Source organism: Centroberyx gerrardi, chromosome 6 (genome assembly GCF_048128805.1).
Source record: "Centroberyx gerrardi isolate f3 chromosome 6, fCenGer3.hap1.cur.20231027, whole genome shotgun sequence".
NCBI lineage: Eukaryota > Metazoa > Chordata > Actinopteri > Beryciformes > Berycidae > Centroberyx > Centroberyx gerrardi.
The window spans coordinates 5,103,144-5,117,445 of NC_136002.1; the positions used below are offsets into that span (position 1 = coordinate 5,103,144).

A 14,302-nucleotide genomic window follows, 5' to 3' on the forward strand; every position below is an offset into this window, starting at 1 on the left:
TGGGCTGTAAAGTTAGCAAGCTATATTACGTTTTGTTCTGTGAAATAAAACACATCAACTAACATCACCTTTGTGAATTTTCATCATTCAGTTACTTTTTATATCGATTGTTGCTAGTGAAATGCTTATCGTTTGGAAAAGAGAACTACAACAGGCTAGCTATCTTGTGGTTTGACACGATAAGCTAAATATATATGAACAATAACTAAAAGAACTGTTCAGTGCAACGCTATTGTAATCTGAATAATTTGAATGTACAACAGTCAGATCAAGCTCTGGCAATGAAAAATGTGTGTAGACAAGAAGTATAGGAAGTTGCTCATGGTTGTGATCGCTTTCCCTGATGATTAGCATTTGGTTAGCAAAAATCAATATCAACTAAAAGGTCAAAATTCGCAAAGCTGATGCAGGATGTAATTTAACCCCTCGTACAAAACACAGTAAGCTATATCTGGATATCTGTTCAACACATTTTTCAAAAAGCCCATTCATATTGTCCATGGGGATTTTGGACTACGCTCCAAATGGCCGAAAATGTTGTAACTCGACACCTACTCACTTCCCTGTAAATGTCTGATAGAAATCCTAAAACTGGGAAATGTGCTATAGTCTTTTGTAGTTTTTCAACGTTTTGGTTCCATTGGGTTCAACTAGCGAAATGCTAACGAGTGGAACCCGCCCCCTCCCCTATAGTAGGACGTTGTGTTTCATCTGGCCTATTAAAGAAACCAGCTTGTAACCCATAAAAAGTCTGTGATGATGGTCACTGAATGTTAATGATTACTTACTTACTTAATCCTCTTCGTCCCTTATGGGACATAGGGCTACATGTTAATGATTACAGGGAGTGATATATCAATTGTAAATAAAAAAAAACAAAATTAACATTTTTCATTATATAAGTCTTTGTGAACACAATTCTTAAAATGACATGACAGGATGGGCTGGACACAACTTAGTTGTTGGATTTAAAAAAAAAAAAAAAAAAAAAAAAAAAAAAAAGTTGATGAGGCAGAACCAACATTTACAGAAAATTGGTTGGAACCCGCACAGGTGAACACGTCCAGCTTTCAACTCCCATTCCGACGGTTGTTCCCATACCACATGAATGCACCGTTACATTAGTAGTTAATGTGGGCGGGTTAAAGCCAACTGACGTCAGTGTAGTTTGTCGGTGACGGTGGAGGAGGGACCACAGACCGAGCTGATCCCACGTGTGACGGTGGGCTGCATTCCCGGCTCGGTAACACTGTAGCTCCGCTCTGTCTACCGACCTGCCGTCTGTGTGTATCCGTCAGTCACTGCCTCTAGCTGGGTCAGATATGGAGGGAGACGGGAGCCAAGCCACGTCTGGAAGCCCGACTGATCCGCAACACGACCCGGGGTAAGATTATAGAGAATATAAACGCTACATTTGTCATACATAATTAGTTGTTGTTTTTATAACTGTGGATATTTGCAGCTTCTCTACGCACTGACATTTAGATTGTCTTCCGGGTCCTGTCAACTACACCTTTGTTTGGTTATATTATCAAACGGGCCTGCCCCCTTTTGCAGTGTATCCGCCTGGCTGGCCCCGATATGTGCCGTTCTCGCTCGTATGGAGAGAACAGTACGCCACACTCCGTTCAAAAATCTGACAGTTTAATGTGCCTTGCTTATCGACAAAAGTACATACCTAGAGGAACACGTTTTAAGACCTTTTACGGATCGTTAGGGTCTACTGGTAAATTCGGCATATTGATTGATCGACCAAGCAGCACTTTATTTTAATAAAATCTCAATTTTTCGAATTGGTTTACACTGCTCCCTACCGCCCACCACGGTGTATTTTAGTGGAAGAATATTGTTGGTATTAACAGTCGAACCAAGTGTAAAAGTTGAAATTTAATTGTAATTAGTGCCGGTTGGTGTATTGGATGTATGCCGGATTGAAGAGTGGATTCTTACAGTTACTAAAATATCTCAAGTCATGTTCTACCAGGTATGTACCTTTGCCCACAGGCAAGGCAGCGTTAAACTGCCAGATGTTTTGAATGGAGTTTGGCGAGACGTTCCGTCTACACGAGAGAACGGAACGTATCGGGGCTGCTGCTTGACTGGCTTTGGAAACGGCTTTCGGCTGCTTTACCGTGCTTTAGCTTCTCTTTTTTGTCGCCAGCTTAGTAGTTAGCTCCCGCTAGCCAAGTAGTTAGCTAAACGTCAAAATGGCCGATCTGACATCTGGACTGACTTCTGTTGTGTTTTCCCTTTGCAGTAAAATGTTTATCGGTGGCCTCAGCTGGCAAACTTCACCAGGTAAGAACAGCGTTGACTAGAGCTGCTGCTTCTAAACGTCTGCTGTGTGTGTGTGTCAGTGTGTATGTGTGTGCGTGCGTGCGTGTGTGCACGCGCGCGGCGCAAGGTTATTTTGATTTCCAGTCATTTCAAGTCCTCTATTCGACCCCTATGTGTAACAGTGTGACATTCAACGTTGAAATAAATATACCTCTTTGACGAAGGAATTAGGAAAAATCGCCTCGTAATCCTCTCTGTTTTTTTTTTTGCAGACAGCCTTAGAGACTATTTTAGTAAATTCGGGGAAATCAGAGAATGTATGGTGATGAGAGACCCAACGACAAAACGCTCCAGGTAAATAAACAGGAGTACTCCCACCATTATAAAATAATAATAAGGATGTGAATTTATTTTGTCCTTCAGGGTGATATTAATACCATGCAGCCATTTAACTGGATTTGCGATTGAATCAGCGCTTTGAAAGGGTAATGCTGTTTGACATTGACCAGGGAGCTGTGGAGAATATTCCCACTACTGCTATTTTCCTTCATTTATAATGTTGTTATGTAATTAAAAGGTCATGTGCTCCGAATCAAACTGAGAAGTAATTTGAAGGTCAGTGCAAGGAAACGTGCATCCTTGCAACTCCTTATAATTTATTTAATGTGTAGATCATCTTCATTTGCACACTGCTGTTGTAAATAAGAGGAAACTTTAATTATTCCTTTGGGGAAATTGTGTTGGTGCAGCAGCAAATAATAGGACACAGTAAAGAAAAAATAGAATATGAATAACAGTATAATAAATGAGGATCATATACATGTACACAGCCAACAGTTTGAACAGTAGCACATGTGAAGTAGAAATGAATGTATGGATTAGAGCAATAAATGAGTGTGCAAAATAGCAGCAGTAGTGAGACAGAAATATGAAAAATATGTATATGAGAATAAAGCAAAATCTACGGAGTGTGAAATAAGTCAAAAATGTCTGTGTTGTAAATGTAATGTGATGTTGTTTCTCCACAGGGGCTTTGGCTTCGTCACGTTTGCAGATGCTGCCAGTGTAGATAAAGTCTTAGCACAGCCACACCACGAATTAGACTCTAAAACGGTACGTTCGCCTTTTTTCTTTATTCTGATTGCATGAATGACACTCTTAATGTTTCACTCTCTCTCTTCACGGGTCTTTTTCTGTCAATCTCATTTTCACTCACAAACACCTGATGGTAGCAAGTAGCTTGTGGAGTCCTGAGGTGGGATGTAGTGGAGGGTAAACCCAGAAACTGTCCAGCTTTTTTTTTTTTTTAATTTGCAGAATATTGCACCACCTTTTTATGACCTAAATTCAGAATATACATTATAGTAAGTAGCATCAAACGGAGAGTAGGGTGTTTCTTTTTTTACAGAAAAGCAGAAATGAATGCTTTTTCTGAAAATATAATAGATTTTTGTTTTTAACCCATATGTTGCTCTATCACATAGGGACAAGTTAGATTTTCTAATTGAAGCACTGTGGCCACATACACAGCTTTTCCTTAGAACTAATGTTGTGTTTTTGAACGCGCATGTTGTGTGCACAAAATTGTAATTTTTTGTGTAAAAACACCCCCCCCCCCCCCCCCAAAAAAAAAAAAAAAAGCCAGTGTTTTAGTATTCTAGTTTAGTATTCTCATTATTTTACCCAACATGCCTTTTTACAATTTGTATTGACAAAATGGATAATTCAAAATGGTTTTACATGCACTTTATTTTGCGTTACGCTTTAATTTATCACCCTGAGTTACAAGCTGGGGTGATCTCGGTCAGTTTTGAAGACAGACTGTTAATTACAAGTAATATATGTAATATCTATTTCAAATTTGAGAATGAGTGTATGTCATTTTCTCCAGATCCATATCTGCGTATGTAGAAACTGTTATTATTATTTATTATCGACACTCCATCTCATTAAAAAAAAAAATGTCTTGTCAAATTGAAACCTCTTACCACACAGTGTAAACCCACCTTAGTTGTGTGCATTCCCTCAACCTGCATGTACCAATTCATACAGAAAAGTAACCCAATTAATTTAGCGAGGTCTTTGAAAATCATAAGGCTTCATTGTGCATAAATGTGTCCTGTTCTATTTTGGACGTGATGATTTCTGAGAGTATTGCTTCAGTGTTACTCTACACAACAGGCTTGTTTCTGATCAGGGGAAAAAGAAGTGTTTTGTCTTAGTTCAAGGTTCAGCTTGAGAGATTTCCTTTTATTTGTTCGCTAGCTGATACTTTTGACCTTTTAGTATGTATTTATCTATTTTGAATGGTTTGACAGTTTCATCCATTTGCTGCTGTGGCAGTCGCTTCTGAAATGTGTATATATATACACTTCCAGTCAAATGTTTGGACACACCTGATTGAATGTTCTATGTTTTTCATGATCTTAAAGCCATTTTGATCTAAAGGCTTATGCTTAAATGCTTGAAATTTGTTTCTTAGACAAATATAAATAGAGAAGTTGATCCTATGTATGAATTTCTTTCCAAAGCCTTTGCCTTTCCATCAAGGCAAAGGGTGACTACTTTAAAGAATCTAAAATATGAGATAGTTTTGATTTGTTTAACACCTTTTTTGGTCACTGCATATTTCCATTTGTGTTATTTCATAGTTTTCATTTGTATTATTCTAAAATGTGGAAAATAGCTGTGGTGTGTCCAAACTTTTGCCTGGTAGTGTGTATATATATATATATATATATGTGTGTGTGTGTGTGTGTGTGTGTGTATCTAAAACAAAAAGAACGACAAGTAGGAAACCATCCGGATCAGAATGAACCAGTTTGTCTCCTTTGGTTTCCCCTCCGGTTTCCTGTGTGAATTATATTGGAAATGCTTTGTGATGCCGAATGCGGTGTTGCTTGATAAAGCATTGATTCGGGTCTGCGCACTATCTCCCAGCTCACCTGTTCCAGACCTGTTAAACCCCTACATTAACTCGGCGATAGTCGCCGAAAGCTGGCCGATTATCTTCCGCCGCTGCGATTCGGGAGATGGAAAACGTCTCGGTCGTATTTTGTCAGCCGGAACAGAGCGAGAGAGAGATGCAGAAACCCAGGGCACCGAGCTGGATGTTGCAGGTTGGAGGCTGCCCTCCCCCAAATGGTCCCCAACCAGATCATTTATAGTCGTGCACATGGGACTTATGTAATTTCTCCGTGTGCGAGGCTGGTTTTAACAAAGTAGGTCAGCCTGGGTGACTGTTCAGAAAGCCTTTGACAGCTGATTTCCGAGGCAGTGACACAGGTATTGGAATAAGCGCTGAAATATGCATAGTGCCGGGGTGAAAAACGGGAGTTGTTTGGCCCTAATATGGCTGAGCTGGAGTTATGTCATATTTACAGTGTAGAGATGAATGGGGAGTTTGTGAGTGGGCCTGTTGATAACGGGAAAACTTTGCCCTCGCTGAGCCAGAAACTGAACCAGGAAAGTTGATGGAAAATCAGATTGTCATCTGCGTTGACCTTCAGTTGGATACGTCGCTTTTTACACAACAATTTCCCCCTTTTTTAGCATTCTAAAATCTAAGTCATCCTATTAACTTGTATGTGTTTTTTCATGAGTTCATTTCTTTTCATTTAACTAAATCTGAAATATTATACTGGATTTAAAAACCCTTTTAAATAATATGGCTTATTTAGTAGATGCTGCTTTTCCTTTATGTTCCTTTAGTGTGCTAATTTGGTCGCCAATGTGAAACCATTTTGAATGTTATAGGCTGTTTTTGTTTATTTGACTGAGTAATTATTGAGAGTAAATAGAAGTTAATACACACATACCACATGAAACGAGTGTCACCGCCAGCTTATTTGTATTAATGTCAGTGTTTTTGCAATTAGTTGTGAGGTAAAATAACATATTGTGGGGCGTCCTGGTGCCTCAGTGGGCTGAGGTGTCTACCATGCACCTGTTACATTGTGAGTTTGAATCTGTTGCGCGTCACCCTCCTCTCCCTCTCTCTAGTCTTTCCTGTCTTCCTACTGTGACTGTCAAAAAAGCCCCCAAAATAATCTTTAAAAAAAGAGACCGTATTGTAATAATTCAGTGTGCTTTGGACGTTTTGTTTTAGAGGGTAGACGTTATAGACAGTGATTTACTTACTACTGATTCGTTTTTGATGGGTGCAGGGCAAAAAAAAAGGAAAGTGCTTTTGGGTTTGGTGGTGACGTATGCAGATGACCACTGCTTGACCGTGTTGACTGTTGCATATAATACTAAAGCCTTTAGACATCTATTAAACATACTGTATCTTGTTCAGAATCTGTTAAGGCTTCCCTGCTTCATTAAATACTAGGCTTCGACCGATATGGGCATTGAAGACCAGTACTGATACTTTTAGACCTTTAGATGTTTTTTCAACATCTTTAAATTTGACCATTATCATGCCAATAAGTGACAAGTGTTTTGTGTTTTCCCCCAGAATTGTATCTGTCAAAATTGTATTCTTGTCAGGGTGGAAAAGCCTCTGAAACAGCATTTAGACCATCATGGGACACTAAAACTCTCCACTGAAACCCAGACTAATGACATTCTTTTAGGGTTAGCAGCTCTTTAAGACAGGGTGACCCTCACTTATTCAATGCTAGGGAAACTCTGGGATACATATCCATCATATCACACGTGGATGACACTGACTGGCTGATATGATAAATGATATTTGATAAAAGGCCAGCATCTGCCCCATCTATCGGTCGTACCCTAGTTCCTACGTTTGCTGGGTTCGTTCAGCAAAATGCTCTCGGCCGTACTGTTTTCAACCTCGTCTGGATTCACTGAAAAGAGAACGCTGCCGTTTGATACAGAGACCCTGTTTCATCTGAGCCAAAGGCTATATGATGGTAGGCCTATAGACCGTGTGATACGGACGCATGCCAGTCCGCCTGCTTAAAATTCCCCTTGTATGGACTCCTTGACAAAATGAAAGTGAAGGCTGGAGATGAATATTACTGTATGCTGACAGTTGAATTTCCTCTGACACCATTTGTGAAGCTGTCCCCAGTAGCAGACTAAACACTTTTTCTGGCTAAAGTACATTCCTTTCTGTTAATGCACTCAGACACACCAGCTGAATTCACCGACTCTCTACAAGTGTCTATTTTTGTCAGCCGTAGACTGTCATATTCATCACCGTTACGTTCTCGCTGCTTCTTTTTTTCTGTTTGCAATGACAAGCTCTCAGGGGAAAAAAAGCCATACTACAAAAAGCCATACTACACGCACAATACTCCGCTAATGGTCTTTTCCCCCTGCAGATATGTGGCCTTGCAATGAAAAGGTGGAAGCAAAGTCCCTTTTTTTTTCAGAGGAGTGGATGCTGGTGCTGCATTCAGCCTCATCGACAGTGCCAGATGTGTTCAGATGAATGCACTGTTTTAACGCCCCTTACGCTCTTGAGAGCAACTGTTCAATACATTGGCAGTGTTACACCAGATTATTACACAGCTTTGTTGGATGTTCAGTTCTGATTGGCCGGTGAATGCAGTGTGAATTCTGAGAGGTCTTTTATCTCTGAATATCAGACCGCTGTGTCACATCTAATATCACTCCGCAGTCAAGAGGTGCGGTAGATTTTGTTGATTTCTCATCAAAGTAACTGATGCCACTTTGTGGCAAAAGACGTTACTCTTTGGTTACTGCAGACCAACACTCGGCTAACCGAGAAACATGGAAGATTTTTCCAGTATTACTTTTAATTTATTCAGATAGCAGGAATTTGGATTGGTTGTTCGAGAGTGAATGGACATTTTAGTGGATTTATGTTGCTGTTGTTCTGCTACAGTGTAGCCATGAATGCTAGCTACAGACATTTCCATGGCTACACTTTTGCTACAGTGTAGCCATGGATGCTAGCTACAGACGTTTCTGTTTTTTTCTGGCAGAGGCTTGTAAATTTCTTTAGCTTGTAATAAAATCATTTTAAATCAATATTTTGTGTCAAGTGATTAATTTCCCTGTAAATAGCTGTGTAATATGCAGGATAATGTACAGTGTTAGGATCTTGATCTTGGCTTATTTTGTGATGACTGGCTTGCTGTACATTATTCCTTACTTAACATTCCTTGATATTCTCTCTAAAATGATTTATTGAAATGAAACTTTTCTCAACTAAAAAGCAAATAACTATGTCTGTCCTGTTAATGCTTTTCTAAATTGGACTTCCAGTTATCTTAGAGGGAATTTTTAGTTGTTAGCTGCGTCTGTGGCTCCTGACATGGTGCCGATTTAATTTCCTTTGTCATTATTTTATGACAGACAAATCTTCAGTTCCACCCACAAAGCAAGCGCTCTCTAAGCAGTGATTTCAGTGAATTATCGCTGTGAATGTCGCTACAAATGTTCCACCACTCTCTTTTGTATTTGGCCCCATTGTATTCAGTTGGGGTGGTGCATGACAATTAACATTTGCTGCTCCTACGCTGTGGATGCAATTAGAATATACCTGCTTTTTTTCAACCACCTAAAGGCACACAAGGTTGCATCCTTGCATGATCCAAATATTGGAAATCCATTGGAAATCCATCTGGTGAACAAAGGCTCCATATGATTTTAGTCAGCTGTATTTGCCTTTTTAAATGGAAAGCCTGTTATCCAGTACAGCGAATTGTTTTGCCTTGAATGGCATGAAAGAACTTATTCAATACGTTGTGAATGGCTGAGAAAATGGAGAAAATATTGTATGCGGTAGCAGGATCTTCCATTCTCCTATCAATCAGGGTTTTCTTTTTATAGTGCTGTGATGGCAATTTTGTTTTAATAAGTTCTTAAAGGCAAGCTGAACATAATGTTAATTAGCACTCTGTCTGTGTAATTTGTAAATCACTGCTGTTTTATTGACCCTCTTCCAGTTATGAAGAGATTTGATTTGACGTGGAATGGTCCTGTGATTGGGTAAAGGTAAATTGCTAGTAGCTCTAGATGTTATTAGCCATCTTTAATGGGAACATTGATTAAATATACAGAGAAGTGGTGAAATCACATACGCATCGATGGCGGTGCAGCGAATGCAGAAAATCAGAAAACCCCGAGCATCAAGCTGAGCATCAAGTTTTTTGATTGTTAGCCAGTTAATTGATTAATTCTCTGCAATCTGTCATGAGGACATCTTCATCTTCTACCATGTATAAAACAATAGAATTGATAGAAGTGGGCAGACACAGACAACGGGTGTGTTTTTTCCCTCATCATTTTTTAAAATTACACCACTGTGAGAAGATGGGCTGGTAACTTGTGGTTTCTCCTCCTCTTTCTGTGAAATCAATATTAAACAAGGGGATTGTATTTAATAATTTGCGCCCTCCCCCTGTCAAATCCCCCCGAGGGCAGAGATCAATGCTGTGTTCTTAGGTCGATGAAAGGTAGTTCTCAAGGCAGACGTTAGGAACCCACAGTAGGATATTCTGCATGTATTGCCTGCTTTCCGTTGATAAATACTTAAGAACTACAGTGTTTTTTGCTAATTTCACTGTAAATTCCAAGGTCTTTCCCATTTTCTGCTGTACGCTTCCCAAATAATTAACCTACATTTTGATCTAGGCAAACACCATTTTGCTGACGTTCTTTCTCTCCCTCTTTCCCCCAATTCTTCCCTTTTATTTTTCAATCTCTGTCTCTCTCTCTCTCCATGCCTTTGTTCCCTGACTTGTGTTTCTTTACTTTCCGCCCACCAGATTGACCCTAAAGTTGCCTTTCCTAGACGTGCTCAACCCAAGGTAAGAGGACTTTTCTTTGTTCTGCTGTGCTATGGTGGGCTTTCACATTTCCCTGAGTTATCATTGCTGACAGACTAAAGTGGCGATTGTGCATCGGCTGTATATGTATCTGGCGCTTTGTAGAAGCCACAGGTCACCTTCCAAACATCTGGGAGGATCGATGGATTAGATATGCAGAATAATACAAGCGGTGCACATTTGTTTGGTCAAATAAAGCGCTTCCCATCAGGCTGAGATTAAACACCAGGGAATTTACAGATGTGACAGAGTTTCATCAGATGCCGGCGTACTGCGTGAGTGCATCTAGTAATTCACGCAGAGTTGTTTTCTCCCCAAGGATGCTAAGATTGATTGTGGAATTCTTTTTTTCTTTCTTTCCTTTATCGCACAAAGAAAGCCGTCGTCACCTTGGAAGTTCAGGTTTCAGACAGAGAATTGGCAGAGCCGGAGCACTCAAAGCCAAAGTACATGCTCTCTTTAAGGTGGGATATTGCTGTATAATTGAGTACCAGCAAGGGATGTGTTTTCCTGATACAATCTCTTCAGCCTCCACTTGTTTTCCCCACTCGAAGCGCACTTGTTTAAGTCAAAGCCGGCAGTTTTCGGCGGCATTGTTAGTGACGCTGTCGACAGTCTGGAAGCCTGAAAAATACCAAAGGCCTTATATTCATCTCCAGCGCATATGTTGTCAACGAAGCGAGCATATGCCGCGCTATTTGGCAGATCTCGACAAAGCTTTGATATTTCTCTGCTCTGTGGGCTACGTTAGGTGGGGGGGGGGGGGGGAGAGAGAGGGAGATGGCCTCTGCATTCATTATTTGAATAAACATGAAATTGACTCAAGGACATCCACAACAATAAAAGGGGGGAGATGCAGACAGCCAGGCTCTGCGGCCAGCAACTATAAAGTAACTGCTCTTCGTAAACCGCAGAGCAATGACACAGCGGAGGATGGTTGAAGGTTAAACAGTACCTGCAGTTGTCTTTTGGACCCGCTACTTAAGGGCAGGCTCATTAGCACAGAAAACTAGTACTGTTTTTTTTTTTTTTTTTCTCTTGCCCCGAGTGGGGGGGGAGTGGGGGGGGGGTGTATCTTGTCAAAGAAGCTGGCAGCAATAGGATTTAAGGCAGAGCGAGCGGCGTTGCAGGGGGTTGGTTCGCTCAGGATATGTATAATTTATGAACAGTTTCCATGAGGGCTAATGGTCAGGTCCCCTCAGGTTGGGTCTGACTCACTTTGTTCAGCGCCGGTCACGAACTCTGTCTCGGCTTTTCTTTTATTGTTCATGTCGGATTCCCCGGTCCAGACATCTACCTCACAGTCGGCCGTCGGCTGCGAGTCTGACTGTGTGTTTGTGCGGTTTATGTGTGTATGTGTGTGTGTGCGTGTGTGTGTGTGTGTGTTAGGGCCAATATCAATACCGATATTTTTGTATTGAAGCTGATGATGGCTGATATGTCATGCTGATACTCGAATCTTTAAATAGCATTCATCATTTTTAGCCAAAAAAATTACGTAATTTAAGTATTTGGTGTCATTTTATTGTTATCAGGGTGGAAAAGCCTCTGAAGCAGCATTTACACCATCATGGGACACTAAAACTCTCCACTGAAACCCAGACTAATGACATTCTTTTAGGGTTAGCAGCTCTTTAAGGCAGAGTGACCCACCACTACTATTCAGTAGTAGGGAAACTCTGGGATACATTACTGCCTTTATGTGAAGAATGAATTTGCAAAAAAAAGTACAGTATTGAGCAATTAATTAATATATAAAATGTGCAAAGAAAATAAAATGTCATGTCAGGTTTTCCAGACTCTTTCTGTAGCTGTGGTCAAGGAGGAACCTCCATCATATCACATGACCGGCTAATATCTGATATTTAATAGAAGGGCAATATTGGCCCAAGATATCGGTTTAACCCGAGTGTGTGTGTGTGTGTGTGTGTGTGTGTGTCGCGTCAGTATAGGAGAGAGCTCCTACAAGGTGGCTGTTGTTCATGGCACAACTTGTCCTGCTCATTGAAATGAACACACACACACACACACACACACACACAGTGCTGTGGCCCGGGCCGTGCGGCCTGAGGCCTAATGCTGTTTCCTGGCTCCTGTGCGGCTCTAGATGAATGGGGACATTAAATCAGGCGGTTCTCAGCAGCAGCTAGAACACAGCCTCTAGGTGTTTGCTTTGTGTTAAGCCAACTGCCCAATAATGGTGTTTTATGCAAATGGTGGCCTACCTTTGCCTCCAATCATGTGGCATTATGTTTGTGGCTGCAGTGCCGGCGTTGAATCGTCAAACAAGCCGCTTTCCATCACTCTGCTCCCTCCTTTCCCATCGCAGAGTGAAAGGAACAGAGTGGCGAGCTTTATTTTTAAACCCGTTGCACCATCGTGGGGATAAGCCTCAGGGGCAATTACATGTGCCTTTTTTTTTTTTTTTTTACATTTTGTTTAAGTCCAAGATATGTTAAAACTTGTATGTCTCAATGTTAGGATGGGACGATATATTGAAATATATTACAATACAAAAATGTGACAATACGTATCACGGGGGAGAAAAATTAGCTCCATTATATTCTGCTGTAGTAATCACAAATGAGACGGCTTGACCATCACTATTTCACAAGCTCTCCATCCAAATTATATTATTTGCACTTTGTAGTGACATTTTTAAATTGTTTACATTCTAGCGAGCCAATGGCATCACTAGAAAGATTTGCGGCTCAGAAATAAACATAATTCTGCACAGTTAGTTAGTTTGTTGTCATTTACAAATAAGGAATAAGGAATCGTCAGTTTCAGTCAAGATTAACTGCTTGTATACTTGCAAACTGAATGGCATTGGAAAACAAAGCCGATACACTATATACATCATGTCCCACAGGCTGTAACTATAAGTAGTCATACACGGTTTCATTTGGTTGCAGAGTGGTTGGGATTTGAGTTTGTCCTCCGACTGTCCAGAGGACGGTGAAACCTTGTTGCGTTACTTACAGCCCAGTGATTTGATGTAGATGAAATAATAGTGTGGCCCCGAGCTGCAGCGAGGCCCGCTGCTGGAAAAGTCAATAAGTTGCCTGCTTAGAAGAGAAACGTCATAGGAAGTCGTATCATAGTAAAGTATTACTAAAACCCACAGTGAGAATCTATCAGGAGAAACATTGTGTCGAGTTATGTACTACACTAAAATTGGAGTTCATTCATTTTCTCTACCCGCTTAGTCTTCTTCAGGGTGGCAGGGGCTGGATCCTGTCCCAGCATGCACTGAGACACCCTGGATAGGTCTCCAGTCCATCATAGGGCAAACACAAATAAACAGACACTCACATTCATTCCTATGGACAATGTAGAGTCTCCAATCCACCTGACTGTGGGGGGAAACCCAGGAGAACACAGAGAGAAACATGCAAACTCCACACAGGAAGGATCGGGAATCAAACCTGCAACCTTCTGGCTGAGGCCACATTACTAAACACTGAGACACTTGTCCTTTTTAATGTTCTGTCGCTCTTATTTCGTGCTTTGAACTGTGCTCTTGTTTCCCTTATGTGTTAATTTTGTCGGCTTGACTCGCCTGCGACGCCACCGCCGTAGTTCAGACTTGTGTTTTTCCATACGTTTGCGAAGCAGACAACAGCACCGCAAGTGGTTAAAAACTTGGCAGTGAAGCATGCTTCTGCAGATATTTTCTAGCAGTTATGCAGGCTTGCAGATGTAGTCGACAAGCTGTACAGTGTGACTCTGTGCAGGTGCTGAGACTCAACTGTGCTTTATCATGCCGTGTGGTTTTGAGGTCTCACACTCCGAGGACCACTTTGTATGTAAAATAAGTTTTTAAAGTCACAATGAGATCAGAAGTGACTTTTTCATCATATTATGTAACATATACCAAATAAAAACATTTTTATTTTCTCACATTTCTCATATTTTTATATCAAAATCGCCTTACTTTTACTTCCTGGAAAGCAGTGTATTTTTAGTGGTTACCTTATAGTGTAATATAATAATACCATCACAGATTTGATAGGGACAATGCAAACTGACACAGTGCCACTTCAACTGGTTCCAAACAAGTTGATGCAACTGATGTTCTGCATACAGAGATTATAGTTATTGCTGGTTTCCAACTCGTCCCTAGTTAGGCTTTTCTTAAGAGAAAAAAGAAAAAAAGAAGAAAATATTAAGGTTACATACAATTATAAAGCATTATTTAAAGAAGGAAAAATGAAAAGAAAACAACAACAACAAATAACAATAAATATGTTACGTCC

At 40.6% G+C, this 14,302-nt stretch overlaps 1 protein-coding gene across 4 annotated transcripts in view; it reads left to right on the top strand.

Moving 5' to 3' along the window:
* The first annotated feature begins 1,272 nt into the window (after nucleotides 1-1,272).
* The window catches only part of LOC139923566 (RNA-binding protein Musashi homolog 2), a 280,792-nt gene continuing 267,762 nt past the window's right edge, over nucleotides 1,273-14,302 (top strand). For all 4 annotated transcript variants that reach the window (XM_078283979.1, XM_078283978.1, XM_078283981.1 and 1 more), the window contains exons 1-5: nucleotides 1,273-1,384; nucleotides 2,258-2,298; nucleotides 2,550-2,631; nucleotides 3,306-3,390; nucleotides 9,984-10,025. In XM_078283979.1, coding sequence (XP_078140105.1) covers nucleotides 1,323-1,384; nucleotides 2,258-2,298; nucleotides 2,550-2,631; nucleotides 3,306-3,390; nucleotides 9,984-10,025 — 312 coding nt within the window. In that variant the 5' untranslated portion in view covers nucleotides 1,273-1,322. The remainder of the gene's footprint in view (nucleotides 1,385-2,257; nucleotides 2,299-2,549; nucleotides 2,632-3,305; nucleotides 3,391-9,983; nucleotides 10,026-14,302) is intronic.